Raw genomic sequence first — 17,595 nt, 5'->3', positions numbered from 1 at the left:
TGATACAAGATTATAAAAGTCTATTTACTTTTTTATGTTAGAGAGATAGCTGACATTTCATAATTATTTTTTTTCAACAGGTGAAAAGTTGCTGATAGATGGACGTTTGGGTAGTATCAAACGTCTGGATGTGAAGACAAATCAGGAGCAACAAAAGTCCCAAAGTTGATTTGATTTTCAGTGCAATGCTATGTTTTAATTTAAAAACAACCTAATAATAATATTCTTGTAACGAAATATTGTATATAAAGTACCAGTGCATCGTTGTTAATTTTTTTTTTATTATTTGTTGTTTACACTTGCACTACAAGCCATCAATAAAATGCTGAAATTCAGTGCTAAAATTAAGATAGAGGCTGAACACATCTTTTTATACTGGTATTTGTTTGTTAGTCTGGTGTATATTTGTATTTACCGGTACTCAAAAAGTTAATAAGCAATACCGAGCATGTATCAATGATCAACTGGACAAGACCAGTAGTGGGTTTGTTGGGTCAATGTCACTGTCCATCAAGTTTGATTTAGATGGTGAAGGATCTCTAGAATTTTTCTTTTAATATGCCTATGACTTTTTAATGAAGATTTTAATCAAATTTATTTTTTTTTAAAGATTATGTCAACTAACACTGTCTGGTAAAAAGTTTGTACATGTAATTTCTCCCACACCAAATCTTGGACCAAGGTTAAAATTTTGCACAATTATTTCTTGTACCTGACAAAACAAAAAAAACAACAACTACTAATTAATAAATTAACTATTGGGAATTAATTATTTTGTTTGGTATTGAACAAGGGAAAATATTGTACTTGACAGATGTGGTGGTATAAGTTAAATTAGTCCCCTTGAAGAGTAAACAAGTTTTTCTTTAATGTATGTAAAAATTGACCACACTGAGTAAGCTAAAAGCATGAAAATTGCACTAAAAAAATCGATGAAAATATTTGATATTCTAATCGCAAATTTATTATTGTTAGTCTAGAACTGTAGATCTATTACAAAATTAATTACATGACGTTTTTTAAAAAAGTATTTTTATTTCCTGTACACCTTTGGAGCATCAATATTCATTTTAATTCTATAATTTTTTTTCCTTTTAACTTTGTTATGTATACCAATATTGATATTCATCATTCCTACCATGTTTTAGTCTTCATGGCATTGATTCAATGTGAATTATTTGAGCCTTGTCTCTACAAAATATAATTTGAACACTGTTGACAATGCTTTAGAACATTTGTGAACCTCCTGGTTAGTGGATAACCCAAAGGATGGTCTAACTGGAGGCATTCTGGTGTCCTTCCAGATGTATTATTTGTGTACTGAGTGTAAATCCGACAGTTTGGCCTGAAGTCTTAAAAAAATAAGATTTAAGCTATATGCTAACACAAAAATTTTATAGATGTATAGAAATTTAAAGCTGAAATGTGATTTAAGTGTAGAAGTTATTTGTCCGTTTGATGTGTGTTTGTGTTACGATGAAAAATTTAGCCTTGTGTTCAGTGTCAGTCAACAAAGAACAACTTTTAAATAAGACTTAATAAATATGTCCCTTTTTTTTTATTTTACCTTACATTTTTTAAATTGCAGTGCTACTTTAAAGTACATTACTTTATTGACACAACAAAAAAATAGAAAATATGTTTTCTAATGCTGAATTTGTTCTCTAAAATTATGACTTATATATTCCTTTTTGTAGAAGTTTGTCCAATTTAAGAAATTCATGTGGTCAAAACTTTTATTTATACAACTAAAACGATTGATTAAAACTATATTTTATACAACCAAAACATTATTCATGAGTTTTTTAGAATTTGGTACTGACTTGTGCAAAACATATATTAATACAAATCACACAAGTCTAGATTGCTTGCATAATTTTAATCCATTGAAATTTTTTTAGTTCTCAATGATTCACATTTCTGATTATTATACAATAAAGTAAAAACAATGACAACTATTGCCAGACATTTATACAATTCTTATAATAAACTATTTTTATCCATTTGTTCATTCAATTTCACAAACTACATTCGAAGTGCTCAATAGTCTCCCCTTGATCTCAAGGCACAAAATACTCTCCTTTTACATGCACACAAGATACAATAGTTTTGTCCTGGCTACACATCATTTCAATTGGATATACCCAAAACTAGATTCTTTAAATGAACTATTTTTTAATACCACAAAAGAAAGAATGCAATTATTTGTTAAAGAAAATGAGTAATGTTTTCTGTTTATTTAAACGTGGCCAACAAGTAGTTTCTATTATTAATACAATATTTTTTAAGAAGTATGTAGAAATGGTCAGGATGGTACGTTTTAAACATTAAATAAGTACTTAATAATTGGTGGTTGGCTGGACCACCGCTGTACCATTACTGAAATAAACTGTGCATCCAAGAAGTGTGAAATGGAACATGCATGAGCTTGTGATGACCTAAAGAATGAGACATATAGCTGGGTGTCAAGATATAGTTTTATCTTTGATGGCCAGAAGAAAAATGAAATGATCTGAACATTACAAATAAGTGAAAACTAATCTGAAACTGAATAATTGATTAATACTTTAGCAGCAGTTGGCCAGAACAACGAAAAGGATTGAAGTACCTGATTATGATTCCTTTATAAATGTCTTATATTTCTGATTGCTAAGAATGACAGTGAAACATGGAGGACTATCAAAAAGGTGCAATGAATTATGAGTCATTACTGTAATATTAAGAAAAAAAGAGAATCAGGTTAGATGGATTGGATGAGTTTTGCATATGCATAATCCAATGTAAAAGAGACAAGTGGGCAATGACCACTCCATGGTCAGCATGCAGTGAAGACCTGCAATAAATAGGCACTGACTGGAATGATGGCTAAGATGTTGAGTCAGACAGAAAACTGATTTGGTACATCTAACGACATACTGGTATGAGAAAAAGTTCAAAACATTCTCTGACGCTTTGTTTATATGTATGTTCAAAAATAGCACCTAATTAGCAGTTTCTAAGATGGGACAGCCAGATATATGGAAGATCCACATCATAATATAAGTTGTCTGGAAATCATAGTGAAATAAAATATAAAGGTAATACAGCCAACTCAATTATAATAAAAAAAAATACAATTCATTAATTGAGCCATAAAAATAAAATCAATTTATAATGCTCATGAAAAAACAGCTCAACTTTAAAAAAAAATAAACATAATTTGAATGACCTTCACCTATTTATATATATATATATATATATCTACCTAGTCACAGACCCATATAGAGAGAGAGAGACGAGAGAAAGAAAGGGGCATAGTGGAGCGGAAAAGCGCTTTGCTTCAGGACTATGAAGTCTTAGGATTCAATAAAGGTATCTGACTGACATTGGGAAAGTAAAGGCAGTTTGTCATGACTCTGTCAGTCATAGTTACAGATGAGCTTAACGTCTGAAGATCACAATTTGATTTGATATCCAATTTTTTTAAAAAAATTATAAACATTTTAAAAAATCAGAGCAAAAATAATTATCCAATCATTCATGAAAGACTTTCAATGTATTCTTTTATTGATAATTTATTTGTTTGTTTTAACAATAACCCTAAGAAGTAAAAACAACTACTCTTTCTGTTCTGCTTTATTTAAAGGCAAGTTTAGCAATAATTTAAAGCAGTTCTAATGGACATGTTAATATCTACAGATATACAACTCTTGGTAATGACCACTCATAATAATCACTTGCCATTAGCGATAACATCCAAAAATTTAGTCTTTTATTACTAAGGCCAAGCACAACTAAGCCATTTTCAAGATCAAAACCACAGTGAAAATGATTTTTTATTTGCAATTTCTTCCAAATATGTCTTTGGAAGACAAAATTTTAATATCTTAAGTACAAAGCTATAATTTCTTCAGCTTTAAGCACTTTTGGGGTTGTTTTTTTTTTAAGTTCCATTATTTATTTCTTCACATATCTACATCTCAAATCTAATTCTCTTCGAAATTAAAAATCCTAAAAATTGACTATGACCATGAATATAAGAACCTATTAAAAGTGTGAGTGTGTGTGGGTTTTTTTAAAAGGGGGGGGGGGGGGGGCGCGTATAATAAGGTTTCTGAAGATGGTTTATTCTACACAAATTTCTTCTCTAGATCTGACATAATAAAAATGAATATAAAAGTGAACTAAATTGTGTATAGAGATATTATTGTAATACTGATTGTTCCACTGAATATACAAGGGCAAAAAAAAATTTTTGTTCGGGGAAGGGAATTTTATTTAAAAAGGGAAGGGGGGGGGCATTATAATGCAGATAGATTAGAAGGCTACAACTGATGGGCCTAATAAGTGTTTGTGCATTCTCTTTAATATGAGTTTGAGGGATGTTTGATTGAAGGAAAAAGAGACAAGATAAAGGGGATTTATAGAATTTAAGGGCTAGAAAATTTGGCTTAAAAATTTGATTTAAAAGTGTTCAAGGCGATATACACATATACCAACTATTTTGATGGAAGCGTAGCATGGGTATCAGGTATAGTTATGCGCATTTAGAATTCAAGGAAAGCTGTTTCATCAGAATATACTTTAGCCAAACTGGTGGGCCTAAGAAGTGTGTGTGCATAGGGTGTTGGAGGCCCTTCATTTGTAGCATTGAAAGAGACAAAAAAAAAAAAGGTCATACAATTTGAGGGCTAGAAAATTATGTTGGGGGAGCATAGTAAGACAAGCTGTGTTTTATTTGAGGGGTTTCAGAGTGAATACCAACTATTTAAACAATAGCGCAGAATGGGTATCAGCTAGTTATGTTAGAAGATTGATAAATAGGTTACAGAAAAATAAATGGAATGCACACTTTAAAAAATACAAGAATCCATTTTAGTCTATCAGAAAAACAAAAAACATAAAACAATATATATTTATTTATTAGTAGCAATGATATCAATACAAGGCATGTCATTACTATTATTAAAATGTTTATAAAAAAGTAATAACTTTACGAAATTTGATTTTTTAAAATTAATATTGCATGTAATAATAGGTGACAAAAAATGTTCATTATGAATAAATGTTCAGTTTAAAATTCAATATCCAAAATAAAAAGTTTTAAAAAATCATTTTAATTTCAAATAATTTTTTACATGTTAAAAAATAAATAAATTGTTTATCTTGCACAATGTGTAATATTCATATTTAATCTTTGAATTCTAATACCTTACTACTGTTACATCTCTGCTTCACATATCAAGAGTCAAAATTTGTAAAATCACAAAGTTGTCCGTTAACTAATCTCTTGAGGTCAAATACATCAATGGCTTTACAGTTTCTGAGACAAAAATGGAAAGAGAGGAGAGTCTATATGTAACCAAGCCAACTATTAGATAAAGCTGATGCTAGTTGAGGATTGTGGCTGGTGGGATAGGTGGTATAAAATCTCTGATTTAAAATAGCAACTGATGACATCATCCTATTACAGACTTAAGGACCACAGCCTGGATAGCAAAATAATCTTAGCTGTTCAAGTTTAGTAGGAGTAGGTTTCAGGTTAACATCAATGCCAAATAACTCAAATAAAAGTTCTTCCAGAAAATAGGCAATCATATATGTGTGTGAATAACCAAGCTGTTCTATTATACTTATTGATTTACAAAAATGACAAATATATGTTTATTTATTTAAATAGTTATACATAATATAGATAGATATCTGTAGTATATATATATCTTTGTGAAAGACTATAAGCCTTTTAAAAAATTGAAGTTAACAACAGTTTTATTATGCTTTTGCACATTTCTTTTTCCTAGAATGAATAGTTTATTTGTTGTGTTTCTTCTTCAAATGAGACACCAATGAGGTTTTGAGCGTGAAGCCCTGTCCACATTCACCACAAATGAAAGGTGCGACACCCGTGTGGGCAGTGGAGTGCCTCAGCAGCTCTCTCTTCTCCATGAAACTCTCTGAACATGTTTCGCACTGGTACGGCTTTATCCCCTTATGCATTCGCTCATGACGCACAAGGCTAGACTTGTTTGCATACCCTTTCTGGCATACTGAGCAGCGATGGAGAAGGTCATTGTTGTGCAGAGACATGTGAGCCCTGAGCTTTGAGTTCTCCAGAAATGTCTTGCCACACACCTCACACTTGTGTTTAAATACTTTGACCCCAAAATGAGAGTTCAAGTGCCGTTCATAAAATTTGCCCCGTTTCTTCCAACTGAACTTCTTCTTACACAGAGGGCATTTCAGAGTACAGTCCTTGTGTTGAGTCTCCATGTGGTAGTGGAGATCTTTCCTGAAAGAAAAATGTTCACTGCAGAATTCGCACAGCAACATTTCACCTTTTGCATGGTGGCTATTTCGTTTTGTGTGCGGTTTAGTCCATTTTAAGTCAGACAAATCTGTGCTATTTTCTGGCACTAAAGATTCCGTCGTGGAAGTGATTTCTGTGTCCAGGCAGCTACTGCTTGTTGCCGTTGTTTGTTCCTCATCTGGGTTGCCCAAGTAAAAATAATCTGAAGACTTCAAAGTCCACTCATGTACTTTCTGTATGGTAAGTATTTGGCTAATGTGTCCCCTTAAGTGGTCACATAGCATAGCTTTATTAAAAAATACATGTTTACAGACGCAGCATTCAGACTGAAACTTATTCGGAATGTCTCGATCTTCAATAATTACACTGGTTTTGCTTTTATCTTCCATGAGTTGTGGAGCCATAGTTTCTTTATCCTCTGTACTAAACTCCATATTACTCTGATTCCCCTTATTAGTAACAGTGGAAACCGTTTCTGTAACTTTAAGCAATTGCAAAGATGAATTTAACTTTTCTTGTGTAGTTGATAAATTGCTCGACTGCATATCAGTAGAGGGTGCAGTAGAGGCTGGTTGGCTGTCTGCAGTGAAATGGTTTTGCTCATGCATGTGCCGAATTAGGAAATGCCTTTTCCTAAAGACTCTGTCACAGACACCACATTTGTGTACAGCCAGAACAGGACATTCCCTGCGCTGGTGCCAGTTGATTCTATTTCTCTGGATAATGCTGTCACAGAACTTGCAAGCAATTTTAAATTCAGACTGTTCATCGCTTTTATCATTTGAGGCATTTGCATTAGATGGCATCTCTACATCAGCTTCCTTGGCATAGGGCGGTTGTCTACTGTTCCAAAGCATGGGCACTTTCCCTTTAATCATAAGCTTCATATATTTTTTCCACTTCAGCTTTCCATGTTTCTTGTGATGATGGTGATGCTGAGGAAAGTATGGGGGTAGCACCACATAATCATCAAAAACATGGTCATGACGAGGAAAGTTAGCAGTAAGATTTGGATTGGAAGGATCCACTTTGTCCTCAGGAAAGCTCTCCTGGGGAAGGGGTGAAGCCACTGTTTCTTTAGTCGACAGAGAATCCTTTGTTTGACTTGATGGCGTAGGCGCTGAAGAGTTAAACACTTGTGGAGGGAATGGAAACTGGGGTAGTGGAAAAGGCGGGGGGAAAAAAGGAGGTGGATGTCGAAGGAAATGAGTGGGCATCGGAGGAGGATGTCGAGGGAAGAACTGGCAAGATGATCTTGACATATGGGGAAAAGGTGGTCGCATAAAAGGCATATGATATGGTGCAAAATGAGTCCACAGTCCCTGATTGGCTATTTTCTTATGGTGTTTTTCATATTTATGAACAACCAAGTGACATTCCAATTCAAATTTGCTATCAAAGTTTGTATCATTACACACAAAGCATTTGAGTTGTTTGAATCCCTCTTTGTTTTCATCATGGTGAGCTTCAATCCAATGCCGCGTCAGCTTTATCTTAGTCGGAAACCGCAAATTGCAGTTGGCACAGCTAACAATGCCTCCGTGGGCATGCTTCATATGCCGTTTCAGCCCAACATCTGTGGCAAACCAACTTTCACACACCTCACACTGGGCAGTTTTCTGCTTAAATTTACAGGACCATCGCTTGTGAGAAGCTATCTGGACAGACTTTTCAAACTTCTCACCACAGCAGCAAACAAACTTGTTGACAGGGCTGGCGTTCACATCAGACTCCTGTCTATCTAAGCTAGGTGAACTCTTGATCACTGCTGGTGGTGACTGTGACTTCTCTTGGACACCAGATAGAACTGCAGGGCTGATAGGATTTGATTCTTCCAATTCAGCATCAACAAGACTGAGCTTTCTAGAAAAATCTGGGACCAAGTGCACAGTATCGCCAGATTGTAATAACTTTGTTTTTATAATATCAACTTTAGTAGGATTCATTGTCGAAGATTACTCAAACATTTCCTGAAATAGGAAAAAGAAAAAAAAAATGCATTATTAACCAAATACTTAGTTTAAAGTGAGCTCCTTATTATATTGGTATTATTAGTTTTTCCCACAAATTTTATTTCTGACAAAAGCAAAAATTAACATTAGTTTTAATTTTTTAAAAACACAAAATACTTTTCTCATGTTAATTACAGAAGATAAAAGAAATACTAACAATGTATAAGATTTAATTAAATATTTTATATATATTTATATACAATGTTTATACTTATTTGAAGCATATTATGTTAAATCATGTTCTAGTATACCATATATACAAGATGAAAAATTTAAAAAAAAAAAAGACATTAGTTAAGTGATAACAGCTGATTCTCTCCAACAAATTAGGAAAAAGGCAAATTGTGAAAAAGGTGGTTATAATCATTTCAAATAATTACATAAATATATATATAACAAAGTATTTTGTCAGACAATTGACTTGCATTAAGTTTCATATTTAACTGGAATAACACTTTTTTTAGCCTGCACATTAGTGAAATTTTGTGCTGTAATAATAAGTTTTTGTTTTGTTTTGACAGGATTTATTCAAAATCTTAAAGTTTCTTTTACAAATCATTTAAAAACTAATCAAATCAATGCATTAAAAAAAAGCAATATTTTAATTTTAAAACAAATATTTGCTATCAGTATCAGTCACTATTTGCAAAAGAAATTTTGAATTAATTTTAAGATAAACTTATTAAAATTAATTTAATCATAATGGCCAACATATTACTGGATAATATTTAATTAAATTATTGTTTTCAAAAAGCTAATGCTCTCATATTAACAGCGAAAGCAAGTGTTTATATGTTAGCAATATTATATTAAGATAATACTAATAATACCTAAGGCAGGCTAAGGAAACTACCTAGATTGATTTTTCTTTTTTTTTTTGGTTATTATAAAACTGATTCTTTTATAAAATTCAATATAAATAAAATGTAGTGAAATTACATTGTCCACTATGCCAAGAAAAAATTGCTATGAAAACAGGTTAAATACATGACTCTTTCATTGTTGCTAATGACATTTAGTGAAACAAAATAATGAGTTAAACTTTGCAATGCCTACCAGAGCACACACTTATTGAGGGAAATAAAACTGAAGAAAAACTGGCCGAAAATGGGCGAAGGAGAAAGTGATCATTCAAAAATATCCTGACCTACAGAACCCTTACCCAATCTACAAGAAAAATGATGCTTTCTAAAAGCTGCCACATAAGGACAGATAGATAATGTTTCACCTAAGTACAGGGCAGAGCAGAATAAGACAATACCTAATGTTACTAATGTTCCAAAGTATAAAACTGAAACATGTTTTGAGTAATATTAGAGAGTGCTGTGATAGAAATGTTTTGTATAGTACACCATGTACAGCAACTCTCATCATTAAGCTAGTATCAATAGCAACTAACTTTATTTTTATTTCTTAACTACAAGCCTTTATATAGTGAGGTCCTGTGGCAGAGTAGTAAAGCACAAGTAGCTTCCAAACTGAGGGGTTTCAAGTTCAAATCCTGGTGAAGACTGGGATTTATAATTTCAGAATCCTTAGGTCCACCCAGCCCCAGCTCTAATGAGTACCTGACATTTGTTGGGGAAATGCGGTTGGTCATTGTGCTGGCCACAAGATACCCTCAGCCCTCATTAAACATGGGTCACAGAAACAGATGACCTTTACATCATCTGCCCTATAGATCACAAGATCTGAAAGGTGTGATTTGAACCCAAGACCCCAGGTTCAGAAGCCAAGTGCTTAGCCTTAACCACTCAATGACTTTTATACTCATTTTTCTGGCTTCTTGGCCATATCATAACATGTACTCATGTAGTATGCAATATTAATATTAGGCTTAGAATAATTTTGATAATCAATGGTCTAAGACGTTTTAAGTTATATCTTAATCCTGCCTCAGTGCGGGCTATCATCTGACATCTTCTGCTGCCTACTGTCCTATAATATTAATTTAGATGCTATCTCTCTACTCTAGTGTCTCTAGGCTCTAGTAGTAGATTAAATCTAATTATTAAGACTTAAGATGATTATAATTGATTATGGTGAGAAGCTTGTCACTTGTGGCTTTGTTTTTGTGACTGAAGTCAGTGAAGAATCTGACAATGAGTGAACTACAAAAAACTGAAAAAGTTACTAAAAGAGTAAGTACAAGTAACAGTTAGTGTGAGTTAGATCTAGATTTTCTAGTCACTCACAGTTACAATACAATCATCACAAATGATTTAATGATCAATTCAATGCTACAAGCTTAGAAGCTACATTCAATTACTTGAGTACACTAAATTCTAAATTTACATGTGATTAACTTCTTTTTAAGGGAAGGATTCTAAATTTTAGATCTATATTGATTAAACGGTAAACATGTAGATCTAGAATGCAAATCTAGATTTCTAGATCTCTACTCTAGTCTAGTCTCTAAATAAATTCTAGATCTAGATCTAAGTAAGATAGGTCTATCTACACACCGGAAATAAGAGATACTCTTCTGGGAATACGTAATGAAAAATACGACGTAATTTCCTAAAGTAAATAACCACAGACCTATGTAGTCAAGTATGTATCTATATCTATTACTATATGTCAAAAATGTATACAGGTCAGTGATATCTTCAAAATATATGTAGGTCTGTGATCTAGCAAGTAAGATAAATATATAGGTATGTGCTAAGTTCATGAAATAAAATCAAAGACCTGTCTGTTAACATAAACTATTTATTCATTATTAATCTACTTTCGAATTTTTACTTTCAAATTTTTAATTATTTGTCAAATCTAGATCTAGTCTAGATCTAGATTCTATATTAGTGACCTTTCTGAATATTTTAAAATGGAGTCTCGGAAGCTTTTGAAACAAGGTGCTGAAGCTAAACTTTACTTGCATGATTTTTATGGAAGGCCCTGTATAATAAAGGAGAGATTTCAGAAACAATATCGGCATCACACTTTGGATTCAATGCTCACTAATCAAAGAATTAAGTCAGAAGTTCGAGCTAACTTAAGATGTAGAATGGCTGGTTAGTTGTAATAATTATAATAATTAGACTATACACTGTGACTATCACTATTAGAATTTAGACTAGTATTACTAGTAAGTAGTATTAGTAATAAAATATTATTAATTATAATTAATTTATATTGGTAGTCTAGTTCTAGGTATACTCACGGTATAGTTAGTAATAGTAGTATATCATATGACATGTATGTAGTCTGAAAACTATTAACATTACTGTGATTACAATATCAACTTAATAATGAGTTTGAAATGAATATATTGTTATATCTCTGCTCACGCTGCTCCTACATTGAAGCATATGGTGCGCACCAGAGCACTATTAACGGCGAACAAGATGGTGGACTGTTGATTCTGGCTAAGTATATAGTTTAGAAGTTTAGAACCGCCTGAGTTGTAGAAGTGATCATTGCCAGTGTGATCAGCGGGTGAGAAGCAGTGTAGGTTGGCTGGTCAGGAAGAAGTCTTGTGAGGAAACTGTGGAAAGGGACATTCCTGTTCTAAGTGTATGTATACTATTATTCCTGAGACAAGTAATGTTACCTGTGTTAGTGGCAAGAAAGAGAACCCTGTTGGAACGTTAGGACATAGCAACAGTGAACGGTGTATGTTAGTGGAAGGCAGTGACGGAGACAGTAAACCCTGTAAAACAGCAGCTAAATGAACACATAGACAACATTAAGACATTTATGTTAATTGTTATAGTCTAATATCTTGTAAAAAAAATATCTTGTAGATAAACATCTCTCATCTCTCACCTTTATCCTTCGTTGAGTGTTTACCCTAGATTCATTACAATATTATTAAATGTTTTTGAAACTTTTTGGTATTGCTTATAGATTACAGAAGTTACTTCAAAAAAGAATATAATTATGTCCTACGCATTTCATGTGTCAATCTAGTCATGCATGATGATCAGTGACTTAAACTCTGCAAAGTCGTTAGTTTTCCTGGCTGACTCAGACAACCTATTCCATTCAAATATAAGAGAAAGCTGAACGGTTAGAGAGACACTTACTTAATGTGAAAAGCTCTTGCTTCATCTTAGTACATTCACAAAAACATGATTTTTTTAATGAATATACCATGACCTATTATTTACAGGGCCGGATTTAAGTATGTGGAGCCCCCTACAGTTTTTCAAAAGCTTTAATGAAATTCCACTTATGAATAAAAGTACTTATAAAACATCTAAAAAAACATGTTAAATTTAATCTCATTTTCCTTTTTTTTTTTACATTTAATTTGCAAATTTTAGTTTTAAGAAGTGTATAATTTCAAGTTTGTGGAGGGTAAAAGCCACGTAAGGCCCTTGGTAGATGTACTGCCATAATCCCAGAGCTGCATTCATATATTATGAGCATGCCACAAGCGGACACTTCATGACAGTGTTACCAGCCAACCTAAGATTTAAAGTGTTAGCGCTAAAAATGCAGAAAAAAAAATGTATTTAAAAGTTTCTGAGATGTCAAAATACAGATATATATTTCCTCGGGGATGTAGAACAGTTTGTTTAGTGTCAAGTTTTTTATATTCTTCTCTTTGTATTTCAAACAAAAATTAATTGTTCAAAAAAACAATGTTCCGGCATCTGTTTCTTGCTGCTGTCACTTTTTTCTTTTAGAGTTGTATATTAATTTTTTTTTTTTAAATGCTCTGGTCACGACCAGATTGGCGCATTTAGTACCGGCCCACCGAGCATTTGCTCAAATGCCCATATAGCCAGTCCGCCCCTGCTAGTAGATCTAAATTTAGATCTCTAGACGACTAGATTTAGAAATGTAATAGACTATAGCTCTAGATTCTAGATCTAGTTATAATTTTAATATTAAATTTAAATATATTATGATTAATTAATTAATTATTATTATTGTAGATTCTAGATCTAATTAGTTATTTTGTAGTAACTGTAGATGCTAAGAGTCTAATATAAATTATATATATATTAATAGGCCTATAGAGTAAAGCTGCCTTATTGACTACCATTACTGCACCCTTTCGTATCCCATATTGCACATCTCACCATATTATATATATATATCAATGTGTCTTTATTTTGATGGTTATTACAGAAATACTTTGGTACTATGGTGTGCGATCCATTTTTCTATTTTTAACAAATTTAGTTTTGTATTCCTATGCTAGATCGTTTTTCTGCGAGGCGATAAAGTACACTGGTATGATAAAGCATGTTTTTTTAACCTCATACACATTAATGGGGGTGCTTCTGGTACTAAGATTACTATATCACCCATGGGCGTAGCCAGGGTGGGGGGAGGTTTTGGGGGTTCAAACCCCTCCCCCCCCCCCCTAACCCGGGGGGGTGTCAGAATTAAGTGACTGATTTTTTTTGCTTTGATTTTGTTTATTTTAGGTGAGATTTTAATACTAAACTATCACTTGCCCCAGCACAACCAAGGGGGTTTTGAGTTTAAATCCCCTACCAGGGGAGTTCGAGTTTAAAAATCCCTACCAGGGGGGTTCAAGTTTAAAACCCCTACCAGAGGTGTTCGAGTTTAAAACCCCTACCTGGGGTTTTTGCAGTTAAATTCCCCTCTTCTATAAAACAAAACAAACAAAAAAATGCAAACGAAAATCCCCAAATTCCAAGAGTACAGTTTAGGAAGATTTTGATTTTAATATATATTTCAATATAAAAATAGCAAATTACACACTCAAAATGTTATGAGTGTAGCTAAATGGGTTTTGACTTAGATTTGAATTGGAACCCAACTTCAGCGGGGTTTGAAGGTGAAAAATACCTCTTTAATAATAAAAACAAAGCAAATTATACACTCAAAATGTTATGAGTGTAGTCAAAGGGGTTTAGAGTTTAAACTCCCCTCCAGTGGAATTTGAAGCTAAAAAGTACCTCTTCAATATAAATAAAAGCAAATTACTCACTCTAATATCTATGAGCGTAGCCAAAGGGGTCTTGAGTTTAAACCCCCTTCTTCTTCTTCTAGCCAGCTTTATTGCTGCTGAGCTGTGAGCTCTTTTGCAGACTGTGCCAAGGAAAAAAAGTGTGCTGTTTTCTTCAGTTGTTCAGCACTGCTGTACAGGGTGTTGGTTATGTTGGGCTGTAGTGGAAGTAGGGTCTGCCTTTGCGGGGGAGGAAGTTAATACTGTCCAGTTTGTTATGCCTAGTCATTTCTCTGTACATGGTTCTGCCTGTGTTTCCTGATGCCCATTGGTTACATCTTCAGTGTAAGAAAAAAAGCAAATTACGCACTCAAAATGCTATGAGCGTTGCCAAAAGGGGTTTTGAGTTTAAAGGGGGTTTTATGCTAAAAATACCTCTTCAATATAAAAAAAAGCAAATTACACACTAAAATTATTTGATCGTAGCCAATCCAATCGGAGTTTTGAGTTTAAACCCCTCTCTCCTACAGATGGCTTTTTTTTAAAGTTTAAAACTCCTCCAGATGGTTTTGAGTTTAAAATTTAATAAAATACTCAGAAAGAGACAAAGATAAAGGCACGTTCCTCATCCCATATGCTAGAACAAATTTGTACAAATACTCCTTCTTCCGTAGTGCTATTAGAGCATGGAATGGGTTGCCTGAGCTAGCCAAGAAAACCAGTGACTTGGCAGAATTTAAATCATTGGTTAATATGCATGACTGAATGCATGACGCATAGGATGTAATCATCTTTTTTTTTGAAGTAACAGCTGTATTATATAAGATAAGATAAGATCTTTTTTTTAATGATAAAATCTTAAAATGACTACATCCTGACTCATAGGGAGTTTACTTATGCTTAAAATCTTTTTAGCAATGTTTTTCTCGAAAAGGTGTCCAAGTGCGTTTTTTTTTTGTTTTTGTTTTTTTTTGCCAATGATCATACTAGCAGCATTTTGCATTTTTATAAAGTATATTTTTAATGTTCAGATTGCCAAACCAGGTAGATGTGTTGAAACTTAAAATACTGCAGATCTGAGCGTAGTAAAAAAAAAAAATTAGGCTAACACTGAAGGAGATCATTTTTCATATAATCCTCTCTTGCAAAAGCCCTGGACAGAAACCCTGCTGTCTTGTGTAGTGTATACACGTCACCATACGGAATTTTTGGTTTCCTAGACCTGTCAATGCTGAGATCAGCAAGTCTGGGGCAGTCAAACAGAATATGAGGCACGGTTTCCTCTTCTTCCCCACAACGGGGGCACTGTGAATCAAAATTTGGCCATAATCATGAGAAATATGAGCCAACAGGACAGTGGCCTGTCCTGCACTGTCTGTGCTATAAAAGCTTGCTCAGGCCTGGACAGCCTCCACCACGGGGAAGTGCGGTCAGACTTCACAGGCTTTTTGGGACTCAAACCACTTTTCCATTTCTGTTTTTTGAATTATAGCCAGAGCATGACGAAAACTTACATGCACAGAAAAAAAAATTATATGCCATCTATGGTCACAATTAGAATTGTACACTTCAGCTCTGTAGGATCTTGACAAATAATTTCTTTATTGGTATACATTGCCATTTCTTAGAAAATTTTACGTCTGTGGCTGTGGTTAATTATCTAGCCCTATTTGTAATTTTGAACCTTAATTTGAAATCTATCTTTTTTTTTCCCCACTATTTGTGGTGTTAATGTTTTTAGATGTTCAATTTCCAATTTAGCATATGGCATTTGCTAAGTTCTCTAATATTGTTATAGTTTCTAGAGTCTTAGGCCCAATTTCAAAAACTTTCACTAATTTGGAATCAATATTGTTATCAATTTTAACTTATAGTGGTATCATATTTTCCAGGCATACTCACACCAACTATTTTCATGGTCAACTTTCAAGATAACAGTATTTACATGGAAGAAATTCAGGATCCTATCACAGCTAAGCAGTACATTACTGACATGTCCGCACAGGGTGACAGCTCATCTTTATTAATGCTGGCAGAAGTCATAGGTCAAACACTGAGCAAGATGCATGCCGGCAACATCATCCATGGAGATCTGACCACGTCAAATATGCTTTTGCAGGGAAACCCCAGCAACTTGAGACTGTTTCTCATAGACTTTGGGCTGAGCTCATTTGAAGCTTCAGCTGAAGATAAAGGTGTTGATCTTTATGTGCTAGAAAGAGCTTTTTTAAGTTCACACCCAAATAGTCAAGAACTGTTCAATACTATTTTGAACTCGTACCAAGCCGCAACTAAAAATATTAAATCATGTAAAGAGATCATAGCTAAGTTAGAGGAAGTCCGCATGAGAGGTAGAAAAAGAACAATGATTGGATAGAGAAATAAAAATGTATAAATGTTTATGTTACCTAATGTTGTTTTTTTCTTAAGGCCAACAAAGTTTGTGTGGTGAAGTGGTTTGAACTGTGATAGCTGACTATCCATAGCTTCAGATAATCTAAAAATTTCAAAATCTCTTCGGGTAAAAAAAAAAAGTTAGTTTGGAAGAAGGGGCTGCTTTTATTAGCAAATGAAGATTGGAGAGAAACGGAATTTAAAGTCTAGGAAAAAAACTTTATTCAATATTTTTAAAATTTTATAGAAGTTTGGGGGGTGGGGAGATTTATACTTTTAAAAGTATCATATATGCTGTATTAAAAAAATAATAATTTTGCCAAAACCTCTAAGTTTGTTAATTGGGGAAAAGTTCATCAGTGACTTCAACACTTAAAATTTTCCAGATGAGTTTATTCTAGAATATGAAACAAAAGTACACTGTCCTTTATGTTACTATGATTATGAGCATTTTATTAGGTCATGTTTCAGTAACTTATGGTTTAGTATAAAAAAAAAAAGGAAAGTATCCCTTTCAGACTTTGCAATTTATAGGGCAGTTGATGTTAAAGTCATCTGTTTCTATGGCCAAGGGTTAACAAGGGTGTCATGTGGCCAGCACAATGATCAACCACTTTTACTTTCCCCATCTTATACTGGTACCTATTTGAGTTGGGTGAACTCAGGGGCATTTTAAAAATTCAAAATCCGAGCCTTCACAAAAATTCATACGCAAGACTTCTCAGTTTGGAAGCCAAGCACTTTACCACTCAGCAACCCCACTTTTGTTTTGAGATATTTTAGTAATGATGTCTCTTGTAAACTTTGACAATATAATCTTACTGCACTTTTTGTTTTTGTTTCACTGTTTTTTTTTTAAGTTGAAAATTCCAAAAAAAAAAATTGTAATTACCAGTAATTATTAGATTTACAATGATTCAATCCACTTAAAGTTTCAGAGAACTAGGAATGACTTCCATTGAAAAAAGAGTTTAAAAAAACCTTCCTTGTCAATAATGCCCCCAAATGTGAGGGTATTTCATTTTTTATGT

The 17,595-nt window shown here is 33.3% G+C and overlaps 3 protein-coding genes across 7 annotated transcripts in view; 2 read left to right on the top strand and 1 right to left on the bottom strand.

The window, feature by feature from the left end:
- LOC106061351 (putative phosphoenolpyruvate synthase) overlaps window positions 1-609 on the top strand; it is a 40,893-nt gene extending 40,284 nt beyond the window's left edge. For all 4 annotated transcript variants that reach the window (XM_056036794.1, XM_056036795.1, XM_056036793.1 and 1 more), the window contains one exon: window positions 81-609. In XM_056036794.1, the coding sequence (XP_055892769.1) occupies window positions 81-169 (89 nt within the window). In that variant the 3' untranslated portion in view covers window positions 170-609. The remainder of the gene's footprint in view (window positions 1-80) is intronic.
- A 3,837-nt stretch (window positions 610-4,446) lies between these two features.
- Window positions 4,447-10,836, bottom strand: LOC129927459 (zinc finger protein 605-like). Of its 2 annotated transcripts, none has more exons than XM_056036803.1 (2): window positions 10,764-10,836; window positions 4,447-8,256 (listed from the first exon to the last, which is right to left on the bottom strand). In XM_056036803.1, the coding sequence occupies exon 2, from the start codon at window positions 8,230-8,232 to the stop codon at window positions 5,791-5,793; it is 2,442 nt and encodes an 813-aa protein (XP_055892778.1). In that variant the 5' UTR covers window positions 8,233-8,256; window positions 10,764-10,836; the 3' UTR covers window positions 4,447-5,790. The 2 variants fall into 2 exon arrangements, with proteins under 2 accessions (XP_055892778.1, XP_055892777.1); XM_056036802.1 differs by lacking the exon at window positions 10,764-10,836 and adding an exon at window positions 10,594-10,746.
- A 140-nt stretch (window positions 10,837-10,976) lies between these two features.
- Window positions 10,977-16,570, top strand: LOC106072730 (EKC/KEOPS complex subunit TP53RK-like). Its single transcript, XM_056036813.1, has 2 exons — window positions 10,977-11,312; window positions 16,063-16,570. Exons 1-2 carry the CDS (start codon window positions 11,126-11,128, stop codon window positions 16,545-16,547), a joined length of 672 nt encoding a protein of 223 aa, XP_055892788.1. The 5' UTR covers window positions 10,977-11,125; the 3' UTR covers window positions 16,548-16,570.
- The last annotated feature ends 1,025 nt before the right edge of the window (window positions 16,571-17,595 follow it).

This window comes from Biomphalaria glabrata, chromosome 7, assembly GCF_947242115.1.
Source record: "Biomphalaria glabrata chromosome 7, xgBioGlab47.1, whole genome shotgun sequence".
Taxonomy (NCBI): Eukaryota; Metazoa; Mollusca; class Gastropoda; family Planorbidae; genus Biomphalaria; species Biomphalaria glabrata.
This window is presented reverse-complemented; position numbering and strand designations above follow the sequence as displayed.

Bases quoted from the DNA above. Each gene is read 5' to 3' on its own strand.
- LOC129927459 (XM_056036803.1), bottom strand. From the start codon at position 8,232: ATGAATCCTACTAAAGTTGATATTATAAAAACAAAGTTATTACAATCT.
- LOC106072730 (XM_056036813.1), top strand. From the start codon at position 11,126: ATGGAGTCTCGGAAGCTTTTGAAACAAGGTGCTGAAGCTAAACTTTAC. The intron at 11,313-16,062 runs GTTAGTTGTAAT...CATATTTTCCAG, and splicing joins CTTAAGATGTAGAATGGCTG to GCATACTCACACCAACTATT.